Here is a 17,416-nt window from a genome sequence, read left to right on the forward strand (position 1 = left end):
CCAGTGTGGTTCCCAGCACAGACAACCTCTCAGTGGAATACACTCATGTTCCACAGTACAAAGTATGTAGCTGGGGCTCTGAAGCTACCCATTCTGGATGCAAGTCTGGGCAACCAGGATGAGTGGGTTGGGCATGGCTATGGTACAAAAGGAAGCCTTTCAGGTCACTCTCTAATCCAAACCTGTAAGCAGGTGAGTAACAGCTCAGGAAATGTTCTTTGGAATCTCCTGTACAAACAGCACAATAGGCTTTTAGGCAATCTGATAGGCCGTTTCCAGAGTAAGAAATGCAGATGAGTCATGAGCCATGCTGAGCTCTATACTTAGGCTATAATTGAAAGTCTATGAACTATCATACTCTGCAGAGATCAGTGAAACACACACTACTGAATATCCACAGACAAAAGCAATATAAAATGTTCATGTTTGTTTTAAATAGCACCAAACTCTCAGAAAACTTCAATCTGAAATAAAAGTTTTAGAAGTAGGCTGAAGCTCAAGACTGGCACCTCCCAGCACATTTAATACTCGACCCACTCCCATCTACACTGTTAGGAAGTGGCCAAGATTTACAGATGTAAATCTTTTGATGTTCTTTTCCCCAAACAATTACACAGTGTTCTTTGAGAAATAATGAAAAGCTAAGTTATTGTCAAGGTCAATGATCTGGTGGGATCCTACTTACATTCTGGGAAGCATTTCATCAGGAGCATCTGAGCTGAAAAGGAGCCTGTTAACTGGCAGCCAGACAATACAACAGCTATCAGTTGGCTGCCTACCTAGATAAGTGCCTCAATATCCTCTCAAACATACCAGAGAAGTGGGAATGAAAACCTACTTGTGCTGCCTTGGTCTCCTCTGCCACAAAGCAGTGCTTCTGGGGGTTAGTGCACTCACTGTTTATACCAGTATCTTGTCCAGAGTAAATGAGCACTCCATTGAATCATTATCACTTAATGACAGTGACCCATATCCCTTTCACCAGTCAGGAGCCCTGTGTCCAATCCAATTTGGGCAGGTCGCACCCACCTGCATGCCGATGATGGCGTAGATGAAGAACAGCATGGCAATGAGGAGGCACACGTAGGGCAGCGCCTGGAGACACATGAGCACATCAGCTCCAGGGCATCCCTAAGGCTACACAAACCTCAGCCTGGCCCAACTCCACCCCACTGACCACCAAGCCCTTCCAGCAGCAAGTGGCCTTGTCTGTTTCTCTGACTTGAGAGCATAAGCTGATCTCAGAGTTGTAGGGAGGACATTAGCAGAATAACCTACTATTCACTCAAAATGCCACTAAGAAAGTGCATGAGGATAACATGCCAAAGAGGTACACATGACGTGCCCTGACTCAGTCTCCAGAGGAAAGTCCACTTCTGGGTAGAAGAAAGGAAGCATGGTAAAGGAAGAGAAACACAAAATGCCCAAAGGGAGCTTTCCAGACCCCACGAGAGCCTTGCTTTACCTTAAAGGACTGGACGAAGGTCCACAGCAGGATGCGGATGGTGTAGCCCTGACGAAGCAGCTTGATCAGCCGCGCTGCTCGGAAGAGGCGGAGGAAGCTCAAGTTGATAAAGTTGTTCTGTAAAGAAGCAGCATTGTTTCCAAATCTTTGGAATCTCTCTCAAACAGTGCAGATAAGCTGCTTCCATCCTACAACCCCCCCCCCAAGTTCTTGTGACCCAGAAAAAAATGTGTTAAAAGAAATAAAAATAAAGTCATTGCTTTTCTAAGCAGCAACTGGCTGCCAGGAAACCTTCCAAAAGAAAAGCATGTCACTTTAAGTCACTTCTTATGCAGCAAGTCAGAGAATACTTCACACTAGGGCCATTCCCGAACAGTAAGGGACATAAAGAAAAATGATCCAAAGTCCTTCCCTTCTGCCAGCTAGTACTGGGAGACCACCTATGAGCCTCCAATACTGGTAACCTCCCTAGAACACTGCCAAACTGTCCAGGAACTCTCCAGTGGACATTTCTGAACTGATCCCTTCCTGAGCTTAGCAGCCAGTCTTCCCTTCTGGGCTTAATCAGTAAAGGCCTTGCCTGTCTGAGACTGATCTAGGTATTGTCAAACATCCTCATAAGGGATAGATATGGTCACTGCTGCTCTTGCCATAGAAGCTATCTGTACCACTCAAACGCCACAGGCCTCTGCTGGAACCCAGGATATATAGCATTGCTCCCTCAATCAGGGGTTTAAAAACAAGCACACAAAAATAATAAAACATTAAATCCCAGACTCCAAAGATTATCTGACCCTAGGCACCTTGAATTATTGGCAGGCCTTTTCAGAATTCTGGATCTCGGAAGGTAGGCATGCCTTGATATGGGTACCCATGGAACCAGGTGTTTTCCTCCTGTTTAGACACTATGTGCCTATACTATCACCTGAAAGCAACTGCCTGACATTTGGCATTTTTCAATATGCAAGCAGCTCAGACTCATACACATTTGTGTTGTCAATATTCAGTGACAAAAGGAAAAAGAACACATATGTGGAATGAAACAGTCAAGCAGGACAGTACATGCAGACACAGAAGCAGGGTAAACCTGGGGAGATGCTCCAGGGCTGCCCATCTTGGCAGAGAAGACATTCAGGGAGGGAACGGCTTCCATGCTTACTTCTAGTGCACACTTCTGCCTTATTTGTTGCTTCCACTCTTCGGGACAGGTTTTTGTGGTTATCAACCAGAGTTAACAGCATTTCTGTTCTGTTTATGCAAGTAGTGGGTGTATAGCCACCTTGAAGGTGGCTCTGGGCAGGATGTTGGGGCCATAGAAGCAATACTGATTCAAACAATACACAGAAGTGTTTGCAGACACAAAGGAGCCCCCAACTATGTCCAAATCAGCAAGGGGGCAAACATCACCTCAAGGCATGACCCTGAAAGATGACACGGCCCGGCAGATTCCTAGCTTGAAATGAGGAAAGAGTCTCACTAATAGACATGGTGGCCAAGAGACACTGGCTACTAAGCAGCCTCCAAGCAAGACAAGGAGGCAGCCCCTCTCTGGGACACTTTGAGCAAGATGAGGAGGCAGCCCCTCTCTGGGACACTTTGAAACTGTCTGTTCAGCTTGTTTTGAGAGACAGGGATTATAACAATACAATGTTTGCCCAACTTAAAGGAGCCTGTACTGAGATACCTGTCAGAGAGAATAAAGGCGCCCTGTGGTAGAGGCAGGACAGAAGACAGGGAATGTAAGGGAGCACTGAAAACAATGGTGTAGCTGAATGACGTTGGGTATGAACTATAAAAACCACCACTTTGTTAACAGAAGTGCACACCCCTCTCCCAAGCTTTTCTCATGGATGCTCCGTAAGTGCTCAGAACTGGACAGGACAGCAAGAGATAGGCAGCCTTAGAGTACCATGAGGCTAGATAGTGAAAACTGCCAGATGCCCCAAGGACGGAGTAATGAGCTAGGCAGCACCATGCCAAGCACATGCAGAAACGGCAGGGGACTACAAGCAAACATCTGTGCAACACGTACTTTCACCTCTGGCTTAGTCATCTCACTGGTGGTGAGAGTACCCATCCTGTCCTCCCAAGATCCATGGTTTCTGCCACACAGGAAGTAGCACTGCTACCAGGATTGTCCTTACTCCACTAAGCCATGGGTGTAAGGATCACCGACCTAAAGAGGACACCAGTCCCTAGAGTACACTAAGCATTGCAAGGAACTCCCAACAAGGATGCCTGGACTGACAAAGCCCTGTCACCCAAGCCCACCATGGCCTCTAGTTAGTCACAAGACACGGAGAACTGGTTCCTGAATATCACCTGAGCATAAAGCCCAGATCTATGGACACCTGCTGTCAAGTACCATACAAGAGGACAGAATCTAGCAGCTCCAAATCAGCTATTCTCTCTTTCCTTCATTCTAAATGGGGCAGATTGTGAGAGGAGGCAGAGAGGAGGAGACAGACAGACCAACCTCAGGTGGTTATGTGTACTATGAAGAGGAAGATAAAGGACAAGGAGGTGAAGATGTCTGGCCTAGCTGAAGGCGATAAACCATGCCATGAGCATTTCTGCAGTATTCATGGCATCTCCTCAAAATCCACAATTTTATAACTCCAGTTATAAAACCCTACATGAAGTATTTGGCCTCCATAATAGGAATATAAAATATCTGTCTGCATGGATAAACTTCCATAGTCTCAACAGAGGATGAGCTGCTACCAAATTCCCTTACTTCCTTCTTAAAACCCTCAAGGACTTAGAAGAGGCCTAGTGGCACTTGAGGTCCATAGGAAGGTGACCAAGGCATGCTCACATATGTATGATATGCAAATAGACACAAATGGGGATGCATGTGTTCTAATACACTGGGGCATAGCCTCCTCCCATTCAGGCCCTATACAAACTGTTCTGAATCATGAAATCCTAGTCTCTAAACCCTCCCCTAAAGCTTATGCCTCAGCTCTGACACTCTAAGAGAGCTTGTCTACAAAGGATGGCTGCCATTAGAGTATGGTGATTTGAAGATGTTCCCTGTTAAGTCTTGGACATTTGAATACTTGAACAGCCACAGAATATTTGAGCAACCACCAGCTGAGGCTGTCTGGGGAGGATTAGGAGGTGTGGCCTTGCTAGAGGAAGTGTATCACTAGGGGCAACCTCTGAGGTTTCAAAGGGATTGCATCTCTTTGCTGTCTGCTTATGGTTTGAAATGTAAGCTCTCAGCTGCTGTCCAGCATGCCTGCCTGCCGCCATACTCCTGCTGTTATGGTTATAGACCTACCACTTTGCAGTGGTAAGCCTCAAATAAACTTTTATTTCTACAAGATGCCTTTATCGTTTTGTTTTATCACGGCAATAGAAGCCAAGACTAATGCATGGCATCTTCGTGGAGGCCACCTTAGCAAGGCTCAGTGTTCTCTTTGTTGGCAGAGCAAAAGAGAGGTAAGTGTGCAACAGAAACCATGGATTTACAGGGAGGAGCACCAAACACATCTTATAAAACCCCTCAAATTTGACGAATTTCAGCAGGAAAATCTGCCCTAGGTACTGCCCACCACCCTTACCTCCCAAAACCACACTCCCTCTCCTCAGATAGATTAGAGGAACATCTTAGAGGTCTTCAGAAACCTTCACTGCTTTAGAAAATACAGAGGCCAGAGGTGAGTAAGCACAGCAAAATCTTGCTCATGCCTCAGATGGCAGTGGACAGAAGCCCCAAGACAAGAGAAGAGCAGAACAAGCAAGAGAAAAGAGGTATAAGAACTGTTTAAAGTCGTGAAACCAACCGTTTCCTATATGTGATGTTTTCATGGATGGGTATTTGCATATTATTTACAAATTGGGGTGGTTTGAGCAGCAGGTACACAACATACAGACGGAGACATGGGTTTTCGCATTGTATGTTGTTTGGATGACGTGAGTCAGCAGGTAGGTTAAGGTAAATCAAGAACAAAAACAGGAAACAAAAGAGAAAATGAGTCATCAACACAAGCAAAAACTCAAACTCTGAATACTTAACTAGAAAACGTAGGATTTTGTTAAACCACATAATTTTCTGAAAGTGTATCCATTCAAAGGATGTTTTTGAAATCTATAGGTTATGCAGACAATGAGATCCATTTGCATTTTTGTTTGTAATGCAAATCCACAGATGAGTCACCAACATTTATTATTATTTATTTTTTATTTCCAGGCAAAGAAATCAATGTCAGTTTTATGAATACTTAGCGCCCTCTTCTAGGCACTCTTAAAATATCTATTGATTTTTAAGTTGGGGATGGAAACTGACACTCAAATTTTTGCCTAAAAAGGAGGCACATTTGCAAAGAAAATATATAACATGGTTTCAAATGAAAAACACACAAACAGAATACTGGTCAGCTAACATGATGGCTTTCCTTTCTTCTCATCTCTTCTAAGCACAACAAGAGCCAGAGTCTGAGCTCCAAGATCAAGTAGTTGACACGCAGCTGAGTTTTCATAATACCGGGCCTTCTGGCTTCCCAGCCTCCAATCAGCCCTGCTGGGCACTAAGGCTTGTGATGCTTCAGACCAGACCATGCACAGCCACAGGCTGCCATAGCTAGCCATGCAGCAGCACAGGCACACAACATCTGGTTATTTTAGCCTCTTCACCATAGGCCTCTGCCTAGAACAAAGCTAGAACACCAGTGATCTCAGTCTCTGGCCCTTGCCTGCACCCCTTTTCTTAGGTATTTTTAGAAATCAGCAGTCCAGGTCTCTCTAGGAAAGGAGATGCACCCTTGTGGAAACCTCACCACTGCTAGTGGTTGAGAGACCAGTTGAAATGAAATGGCAACTTGATGTCTTTTCAGTTTGTGCTTCTCTGATTACAGATAAGGTGGACTGCCTTCTCCTAGGCTAACTGGCCATTTATGATTTCTAATGTGTAAACTGCCCGATCATACCTTTTATAGTTGTGTGTATGTGTATTTTTTTTTTTTAATTCACAGAAAGTCCTTGTTTCTTAGACCTACTTCTATAGCCTCATAGGCTGGCTCCTGCTCATCTCCTTGGTCACTACAGTTGGAATGTACATGACCCTTTACTCAAGATAGAAGTCCAAGTTACGTTTTGATACAAGGCTATGTACTTCCTGCTCATAATGATAACACCATCTCCTGCTATCCCCCTGTACAGCACAGTGAACAGTAGCTGAACCTTAAGGGCCTCCTTCCAGGCAGGGCTGGTTTTTCTACATCTTGCTTAACAAATAATTCCTATCCCAAGGTCTTAGGGATAACCTGCTATATTTATTTTATGAGCTTTAAAGTTTTAATGCTATTTAGGGAGAGAAGGAAGAGAGAGAGAGAGATGGAAGAGGGAGAGACGAAGAAAGAGGGAATGAGATGGAGGGAAGGAGGTAGAGAGACAGAGACAGAGATAGAGAGATAGAGACAGAGATAGATGTGAACTGATACTGACTTCTGGACATCTAACACATCAGTCTCTCAAGTGTTCCAGGTGCTCCCATGGGACAGTCAGCTACATCTTAGTACCTTGTTTCTCTACAGAAGATGGTGCTGATTCTAGGTTCCTACTTCTTTCCATTGATTAGCACACTAATCATCATCTAATTATACACATGTTCTTAATTACCCCAGTTTTACATCAGTCCTCACTACAGATAGGGACTGATCATGCCAGGTCACATAGCCAAACTAGTCCATCTTCCTAAGTATCTCCATCCTGAAGGGTTTCTGTACTTTCTTATACATTTTTAAAGCAGTGTGAAAATTTTTGAAGCAAATAAACAACAAAAACAAAAAAGAATTTTGGTTTTTTTCAAGACAGGGTTTCTATGTGTAGCCTTGGCTGTCCTGCACTCTCTTTGTAGACCAGGCTGGCCTCAAATTCAGAGATCTGCCTGGCTCTGCCCCCTCCCCAAATGCTGGGATTACAGGTATGCGCCAACACACCCAGCTAACAAAAAAAATTTATTGTGATTGGGCTAAAGCTGCTTATTAGTTTGGGGAAAATCAGTAACTATAAAACTGATACCAATAACATTATATATAGATCCATTTATGTAAGTGTTCTCTCTTACCTTTCAATACAGTTTAATGATTTTTATCCATAAAGATTATGTACTCATATTTTGTTAGGGTTATGGCCAAGATGGTTGGCCTTGTAATAAGATGTGACTAGACATACAGGAGTAACTGTCCATTTAGCAATCTTGCTAAACAATCTAATTGGATTAGTCTAGGATTTGTCCATAGTAGTAATATCACCTGTATATAATAAATTTTGCTTTTTCATTTTCTAATCCTTATATATGTTATTATTTTTCTTGTCTTACTCTTCTCAGTAAATACTCACTGAATATCTAGCAAGTGTTAAGCACTGTTCTAAACCTTAGGAAAACTACAGGAAACATCCTCATGAGCTGACATTACTACCACTGAAGAGACTAAAACTGAAGCTGGGCACTGAAAAGAAATATCTTAAGCACTGTCTCTTTCTAATCTTAAAGAGCATTCTTCCTAAATTTCACCATTATATTGGGTTGGCATTGGACTTTTCCCTCTAGTTCTATTTTTATTTTCCACTTAACAGTTTACCAACTCAGAATAGGACTTTTGCCTTCTTTTCTTTTCTTTTTCCTATTTTGTTTCAAATGTAAAATTATCAGATTATCTGTGCCTTACTGTAGCTCTAAAGATATACAGGCTGGCCAACAGACTTTTTGAGGGTGTCATATGAAAGCATCCATGGCCCTTCTAATGTGTTCCAATGTTTCTCTTAGCAGAGCTTCAGTGTGAAAGTATCTCAAGGTATGAATAGGTATTTTCTCTCAAGACAGTTTTTTAAATTTTTTTATTATTTATTCCTTGACAGTTTAATACAGATATATAATGAATTTTAGTCATTTTTACCCCATCTCTCTCTTTCCTTCTCTATCCTTAGTCTCTCTCCTACTTTGATGTCTTGTATGTATGTGTGACCTGCTGAGTCTGATTTGGGTGCTTGGATAGCCATAGATAAAAGGCTATTTACTAGAAGATGGGCTACTTTGCAGGGGCTACACCATTAAAGAAAATTGTGCCCCTTTCCCAGCAATAGTTAACCACCAATATAGTCCCTCAGAGATGGAGAGGGCTGCATGAGTCCCAATCTCTAATGAAATCTTTAATGGCTCAATCTTATTCACATGGGTAACCACATTGCATGGGGTCTCATGTGTATAAGTGTTCATGAGAATGGGTTTCCAGGTGTATATTTACATATGCATGTAGAGGTCAAAGGTCAACCTTCAGGTGTCATCCTCCTTACTTTGTTTTATTGTTGTTTGCTTTTTTCAGACAGGGTCACCATCAGACTGACCAGCACAGAATCCATAGAACAACAACTCAACAACAAGCAAAGGAGGTACATAGAAGACAGAGGTCACAAATACTGGGGTACCAAATACACTATCCAGAAGAAAGGAAAAAACATGAAACAGTGAAACAGTAGCCATAGCACTGAACATGTGCTTTATGAAGATGGAATGTTCAACATCAAGGTGGCCAGTGCCCCATGGAGGGTACTGGAGCTCTCAGCAGCTTTCCAGGGCCCCAGGGTGGGCTTTGTGCTCATCTTCTCTTCAACTTTGGGATCAATATAAGTCCTATTACAAAGGCTGGGGAAATTCCATAAAGAACACCCAAAGCAATGGCAGTCACTTGATTGAAAGGGACTTCCTCATGCCAGAAAACCAGAATTGTCAGGCAAGGACTTTCCATATTGGCCAGTGTACCTGACCCTAATTGTTGTGAAGGACAGAGCTGCTGCTAAAAAATGGACAAGAGAGAAGTCTGCCTGGGATTTGGAGTTCTCAAGGTCTTTTCAGATGCCATGGCCAGTTTTATCCTGTGAGTGCACCATCAGACTAACCAGAGACAGACAAGTGAACATCAACAGGAGCAGTTCAGGGGAAGAATACGGATTGCCTCATCAGGCCAGAAACCAGAGCAGTAGAGGCTTGGCCATCTGTCTGGGACTCTAGATGTGAGTGAAGAGACACAATGATAACATCAGGTCAGCTTGAACTATCACACCAGAAGGCTCCAGTTTGTCTTCCAGGGAATCAGGAGGCACTGTGTGAAATATGCTACACATACAACATGAGCTCTGAGTAAAGTAGGGCCAGATAAGAGCCTGCACTCTGGTATGTTCCTGTGACAGCAGCACTGGTGGTGTCCCTTATTTCAACAACAAATGCAGCCAGGGCCCACTTCACCTTCATACATGCACAGGGCTGTTGGGCTACAGACTGACCCCTGGTATAGCTCCATACAGTTCAGAGATAAGATCCTATAGACACCTCTCTGATGAGAGGTCTTCACCACTTCACCGGTACCTGGGAATGGCTCAAATCCTCCCTTCTTACTTGACTCAAAATACATTTTTTTCTCCTTCTCCCACCATAGCTGTTTCCTATCCTTATCTACTTTTTCTTTTTAAGAAGTAACTTTTACATAAATATCCATTTCAGTAGCTGCTCCTAGAGACAAGATTTTCTATGTTTACAATTTAATATGTCACATTAAAAAATATTGCTTTATGATCCCAACTCTGAAATCTTTTTGAGTTTATACCCTGATATTAGACAATTTTGGGGTAGATCCGTATGTTCTTTAGTATCTCTAAATAGAAAAGAGACTTAAAAATAAAAATTCTTGCTGGTTTACAAATTCTTACTGGATTTGGCTTACACTCCTGATACCACGTTGTTAAATACAGCACACATGTGCATGCACACACAGATCTTAAGGTGTCTTCTTGGTCAGCCGTTAAAATGGAGCTCCGGGAGATTCTTAGGCTACCAACCTGGAAGACCTCTGAGAACCACTTTAAAAAAGATTTATTTATCTTATGTGTATAAATGTTTTGTCTGCATGTATGGCTGTGTACCCTATGTAGGTCTGGTGTCCAAGGAAATAAGAACAGGATGTCAGATCCCCTCGAACTAGAGTTACAAATGGTTGCAAGCCTCCATGTGGGTGCTGGGAATTGAACCCAGGTCCTTTCCTAGAGCAGTCAGTGATCCTAACTGCTGAGTCATCTCTCCAACCCTAGAACTACATTCTTATTCTAAGAAGAACAACTGCTAACACAACACCCATCCATGCAGCTCTGTCTCTGGAGAACTGCAGTAACAGCAACTGTCCTGGAATTCCTAGGGGCTCATGAGAAGGCAGGTATAGTGGAACCTGGGGACACACCTAGGGGACGACCCTCTAGAAGGGAGGCACTTTGGACCCTGGATGGGGGACAGGAAATGCTACTTACCGCAATTTCTGTTACTAAAATATCAGTAATACTTCCCAACACAGTGACAAAGTCAAAGACGTTCCAGGCATCTCTGAAGTAGTTCTAGAGAGAAAGAGAGCAGTTAGTGCTAGTGGTAAAGGCTTACCCGGGCAAGGAGCTGTGGGGGATGGGGGGCTACTGGTCAAGAAAGGGTCAAGAGTGATAGATGGCTAACATAAGGCCAATGACAAACAGATAACACTTGCAAGCATGAAATACTTCCAGCCTGGGTAAGCGTATAACTGAGAGCTAAAGGTCCAGAAAAAAGAATCTCAGACTTGCATGTCTCCCAGCTCATGGCGGGGCAAGACTCAAGCAACTGAGGGTAAAGCAGATCATCCTTGGGTCCCCTCGCAGTATCACATGTACTGCAAAGGCCTCTCAAAAGAGGGGAAGAATGCTAGAAAGCAGACCATCAAAAAGCAAAAGAGAAGTTGAGGTACATACCAGAACACCAAAGGCAATGATCTTCAGTATGCATTCCATAGAGAACATGGATGTGAAGACAATGTTCAGGCATTTCAGCATCAGCTCGTACTCATAAGGTGCATCATAGAACTGCCCGGAGAAATAAGGGCTGATGGCTGAGGACGCACTAGCCTCAGTACTCTAACTAGATGCAATATAACTTCCTGTCTACATAGTGGGTAGAAAAGTATCTACAGTCCACCCATTCCTGGCTCACCCATTCCTTGCTCTTTCCAGTTCTTCCAGAACTTTTTCACTGCCTCATCTACAAATAATAGAGAATAGATCCCATAGGCACCATGCACTAGACAGGACATGAGGCCACCGGTTCCAATATGTGTCCACAAGAAGGGGAACTAGCACTGGGCCTCAGAGTAAGACCTGCACCTAAGTTTTAGAGCACTTTCCTCCTAATTCAAATGTTCCCCCTCTAGACAGACTTCCTATGACTGGGATAGCTAAAATTTGCAAGATCCATAATGGTCCCTCCCAGGATTACAGAAAGAGTAAACAACTGCTTGGGAGGGGCTTCGGCCAGTCTAGTTGCAGAGAAGAGACTCTCAGACATGTTGAGCTGCCTGCAAGTTGTGCAGAGAGCCCTTCAGTTATAGCCTTTGTGAGTCATCACCTACGCTGAGGTGATTTTTTTGGTGATACAGCCACATTTGCTAACCCTGCTTCTGTAACCCTCACTCATAATCCTGTAAGTAACCCTGATAAAAATTCATTGGTTCACCTAACTAGACTTTGGTAGAATTGTTACTTGTTCCGTTATGAGTTCCATATCTGGGGTGAATGAAGGTGGGGTGGGGCAGAGAGAGAGAGAAAGAGAGAGAGAGCACACATGGCAGGCCTCATATACCTTCATCATCAGCACCACTGTGTTGAGGGCTATCATGGCCATAATGAAGTACTCAAAGGGTGGAGAGACCACGAATGTCCACGTCTTATACTGGAATGACTGCTTGTTTTGAGGCATGTATCGTGTCAGGGGTTTGGCACTGATGGCAAAGTCAATGCAAGCCCTCTGCAGGAGAGAAGGTCAGCCATGAACATGAAGCATTATTCACTACAACTGGAACTTTTTCTTACCATGCCCTCTCAGGGCCCCTCAGAAGAGTAGGCAGGAGAGGCACCTAAGCTTCCTCTAGGTAGCCCCAACTGACCTATACAGTCTCTATTTGCAGAAAGAGGCCCTGCCTATGCCAGCCATAAGCTATGCCCATACAGAAGGAAGACTAGTGATCTTGCCCAGAGTACCCAAGTCCCAGGATCCACACATCTACCTACCTCATTCTTTTCCAGGCTGCATTCTGACATCACCTTGTCCCCCTGTTCCTGGAAGGTGATAATGATCAAGGCCACGAAGATGTTGACAAAGAAAAAAGGGAAGACCACAAAGTAGACCACATAGAAGATGGAAAGCTCCATCCGAAACCCAGGGCTTGGCCCCTGCTCCTCATAGGTGGCGTCCACAGAGTGTTTCAGCACCCTAGGTAAGGGGAAAGCAGACTTCAGGAGAGCTTCCCAAAAAACTTGGGTCTGCACCTCTGGGATGGGGTTCAGGTCTGGACCTCAGCGATAGGACACAGCTCTGCAACTTGGGGATGGGGCTTAGGACTGCACCTCAGGGACAGGGCTCACATGTGTACTTCAGGGACAGGGCACAAGTCTAGACTTCATAGAAAGGACTCAAGTCATACCCAGGAATGTGGCTCATATTTATATCCTAGGGATGAAACTCAGTTCTATCCGAGAGGGACAGGGCTCTTATCTATACCACACCTGACTGCGTTATGGGGTGGCAAGTAAGTAAAGCAAGCAGAGTCTGCCTCAGTCTACCTGTCTTGCCTAACTAGCTACAATCATTAGTTTGGCACTCACATGGGCCACCCCTCTCCAGTGGACACCGTAAACAGCGTCAACAGGGCCCAGAGCACATTGTCATAGTGGAAGTCATATTTCTTCCACTGCCTTGGTTGAGCTTCAACTTCTTCCTTCTCATAATCCAAATACTGACCCCTGAAAACAGGAAACAGTAGACTAATCAATTCAGATATCCATATATCTGCAGGCAAATGGTTCTGAAAATTAACTAAGACCATTCCATAAGTAAAGAAATGTCTCCTCAATGACAGTGGTGAGACCAAATACATTTCCAACCATTCTAGATGCAAACCCACTACCTATAACTCACTACGTATTTTATAAGATTGGGCCACTCTGACTACCAAATATTTATCACTGAGATGTATAGACTCTGGAACTAGTTGATTTCATTATGTGATTTTTTTTAAATAATAAAAGTATATTAAGAGTGAGAAAACACTGGGCCAAATATGTAAATGCAGTGTCAAATCTACAAAATTCTTTAAGAAAACACATGACAAATCTTTATGACCTTGTATTTAGGAATGGATTCTTAGCTAGATACTAAAATCTTGAAAAACAAATGGGGAAAATAAAGGTAAAATGGACTTCAGCAAAATTAAAAACTTGTGTGTCTCAAAAAACACCATAAAAAGTAAGAGAGGACTGATGAGGTGGCTTAGTGGGTAAAATGAATGTTGCCAAGACTAAAAACCTGAGTTCAATCCCTAAGACACATATAATAAAAGGAGAGAAATGATGACTGCAAGTTTTCATCTGACCTCCACACAGATATGATGGCATGCACCACCATCTCCAAATAAATATAATAAGTCACTTTTAAAATAAGAGTTCTCTTGGTGCATGCTTTCAATTCCAGCATTCAGGAAGCTGGGGTAGGAGTTCCACCTCAGACCTTGGAAAGAGAGAGACAGAGAGAGAGGCAGGAGTTCCACCTCAGACCTTGGAGAGAGAGAAAGAGAGAAAGAAAGAAATGGAAAAGATGATCTGAATAATCAGAGAAACTATTGTTAATCTCTGATCAATCCGAAAATTAGTATTTAAAACACGTAAAATATGAATAAAATCAACACCAAAAAAGACAACCTAATTTTAAAATGGAATATCTGAATAGATATTTTGTTCAAAAAAAGTTTAACAAAAGACCAACTCTTACATGAAAATACTCAATATCATCAATTAAGAGGAAAAAAAGCAAATATAAAACACCCTGAAGTATCACTTTATTCCTATTAGGACAAAAAAAAAAAAAAAAAAAAAAAAAAAAGCAAGCAGAGTGGGTGAGATGGCTCAGCAGATAATAGTGCTTGCCAAGAAGTCTCACCACCGCAGTTCAATCCCTGGGACCTACATGATGGAAGAAGGGAGGTGCCCTGTGACTGCACACACTGTTCTATGTAAGTACCACACTACCTTACACACAGAGAGAAAAGTGATGAGAAACTAAAATAAACAGAAACAATGAAAATAGTGTTGGTAAGGATGGAGAAAAATTGCAACTCTTAATAGAAATACAGAATGGGCTCGGCCACTTTGAATACTGTGCAGCATCTCTTAAAACAGTAAAGCAGTTATCATATTACCCAGGAGTTCTGCCTTTAGCTATACATCCATGAGAAATTAAAACACACAACAACAAAACAACTTGTGCAAAAACACTGATGGCAGCATTATCTGCAACAACCAAAACATAGAAACAATCCAATTATCAGGTAACAAGAAACTCAACACGTGAAATGTGGCACAACACCGGCTATAGGAAGGACTTAGGCACTCACACTAGGGGTGAACTTCACACCAATTAAACCTCAGTTTACCTGCAGTCCCTCTCCAGCTCCTTGGATTCATCAGTGCAGTAAAAAAACTTCCCTTTGAAGAGCTGTACTGCAATGACGGCAAATATGAACATGAAGAGCATGTAGACAATCAAAATGTTCAAGACATTCTTCAGAGAGTTCACCACACAGTCAAACACAGCCTGCAAGGAGAGAACAGATACACACAAGAAGAGTGAACACACAAGGCCGAAGCCACAGTGGAACTGAGTGGTCATAAGGGAAAGCTCAGTCACTGAGAAAGCAAAAGAGATAGGGGCTGAAAAGGAAAGGACAAAGGAAGGGGATGAAGAGAGGGCACAGGACAGTTACAGGCTCAGGGCCTCAGGGGCACGGATGCCCAGACTCACAGAGGCATCCAAGAAACCCTTAAGACCCTCTAACTGAGGGCCACAGAAGACACTACTCAAGCCACCTTAAGAGCTGTCTTTCTCGAAGGGAGTGTCAACCTGGCTTTTACTAGAGGCTGGAGGTACCAGACCAGCCACCTGGGTGCCCAAGAGAACTGGCCTTGCAACATGCTGGAGCCTGTCCATAAGGAGGAGCCAGAAGGGACCAGGCCTGCACAAAGAAAATGTACTGACCTTTGCAGTCCTGCTTTGTTCCTGCCCAGCAATAATGTTGATATGTAGGAAGACTAAAGCCGCAAACAAGGGACTGTGTCCCTGAGGACCATGGGATAGAAAACTTGAATGTGTTCAGGTTCTAAATGTGACTCAAGACCCTCACCCTGCTCCCATAGCTGACCTCCCTTTCAGGCACCCCTGAAGACCCACAGCAATCTCTGGAGTCACTAGTTAGCATACTGCAAATGCTGCCAGCCCCTGGGCCAAGGAAGCTGCAGGCCCATCCATGTTGTGCACTCTTTTCCTGCTGCTTCCAAGCACAAGTTCTGCCTTGGCCCAGAGACTCCTTGATACCTTCCCAGTTCACTTCCCCACATCTCAGGCCATTCGTAAGAACTAAGCCAGCTTTCCCTTTAACTTACACTTTGCTAGTGTCTCTGAGGTTTAAATGTCCAAGCTGTTGAAAATTTATTGCACAAGTTTTGAAAAGCTGAAGGAGTAAAAACACGAAGCATTTCGTTCTTAACCCAAGCTCACTAATTATTAAATTAGGTTTACACTCCATTTCCTTCATCCAGGAACTCAGCAGTGTCCCCTGTCCTTTACTAAGCCCAGCAGCTCCTTTCTGGAATCCCTGACTCCTGATATCTACCCCTGCACCCTTTGTCCTCTGTTCTTCCCTGTTCAGCCATAGTGCTGAACATGGCGATGGAAGCTAAGGAAGAGGAGTCCTCTGCTGAGAACAAACCTTCTTGGAGAAGAGCCTTAGAATTGAGCAAGATTTGCCCCCTAGTACAGGTGAACCACTTGTGAAGACACATGCACCCACCCACACACATCAGCGCACTCACACACACGGCACACATGTGCCCACACACAGTGCACCCCCACACACAGCACACATGCACCTATACACAAGTATACCCCCCAATAGCACACATGTACCCACACACCAGTGAGCCCACACACACAGCACATTCCTTAAGCCCCAACTCCAGACTCCAACCTTGAGCTTAGGCAGCCGTTTGATGGTCTTGAGGGGCCTCAGGACGCGCAGGACTCTCAGAGACTTGATGGTGTTGATATCTTTCCCTTTGGATCCTCTAGAAGGGAGAGGTGGCTGATGCTGGCAGGCAGAGTGCTGGGGTGAGTCCAGCTCCTAGCCAGCCACCTGGCCTGTTTAATAAGGCCCTGTGCCTTTCATCTCAGGCTCCAGGAAGAGAATTTAGCGGGGAACTCTTCCCAGGGTGGCATGAGGATAGTGGGTGGGATAGGGCCAGTGTCAAACCAGAGCAACACAGCAGGGAAAGCTGATTGCTCAGGTGGAAAGAGCCTATACTCTTGGCTGTAATGGCTACTCCCACCTGCCCAAGGGTCCTGATAGATACCTCCAAGCCAGGAGAGTAGAGGCCCATGAGCGCGCCTATTCCACTAGAACACTACTGAGCACTAGAAGAGCCACCAACATGCTTGCCACTATAGGGAATTTACTGCCTTCTGCCCTACAGGCCACCTGACTGTCATCAGCTGCAAAATACCCCACAAGTGAGCAAAAGGGAAGTAGAGGGACAGTAGGAAAGACATACAAATACAGAAGCAATGCCAGAGACTGAAGTAAAGAGGATAGAGAGAGAAGAGAGGAAAGAAAGGAGTCAAAGGCAAAGGAGAGAGGAGGAGGAGGAAGGAGTCAGAGAAGGGGAAATGAGGAGGTTACAGAGAGGTAGGGAGTAGGAAGGAGAAAGACAGACCCAGAAAGCAGTGAGATACCAAGATGATCAAGAAAGTAGCATGCAAGAAAAGAAAAAGAAAAGGAAGAGAGAGAGAAAGAAAGAAAGAAAGAAAGAAAGAAAGAAAGAAAGAAAGAAAGA

General features: G+C 43.9%; 1 protein-coding gene across 1 annotated transcript in view; it reads right to left on the bottom strand.

Moving 5' to 3' along the window:
* Window positions 1-17,416, bottom strand: part of Cacna1b (calcium voltage-gated channel subunit alpha1 B) — a 159,361-nt gene that overhangs the window by 29,969 nt on the left and 111,976 nt on the right. The window contains exons 25-33 of the mRNA XM_055599901.1: window positions 16,555-16,651; window positions 14,965-15,125; window positions 13,142-13,279; window positions 12,548-12,749; window positions 12,120-12,284; window positions 11,237-11,347; window positions 10,769-10,852; window positions 1,466-1,582; window positions 1,030-1,095 (exon numbers count right to left, since the gene is read on the bottom strand). Coding sequence (XP_055455876.1) covers window positions 1,030-1,095; window positions 1,466-1,582; window positions 10,769-10,852; window positions 11,237-11,347; window positions 12,120-12,284; window positions 12,548-12,749; window positions 13,142-13,279; window positions 14,965-15,125; window positions 16,555-16,651 — 1,141 coding nt within the window. The remainder of the gene's footprint in view (window positions 1-1,029; window positions 1,096-1,465; window positions 1,583-10,768; window positions 10,853-11,236; window positions 11,348-12,119; window positions 12,285-12,547; window positions 12,750-13,141; window positions 13,280-14,964; window positions 15,126-16,554; window positions 16,652-17,416) is intronic.

This window comes from Psammomys obesus, unplaced genomic scaffold (assembly GCF_907164565.1).
Source record: "Psammomys obesus unplaced genomic scaffold, mPsaObe1.curated_primary_1811, whole genome shotgun sequence".
NCBI classification, from domain to species: domain Eukaryota; kingdom Metazoa; phylum Chordata; class Mammalia; order Rodentia; family Muridae; genus Psammomys; species Psammomys obesus.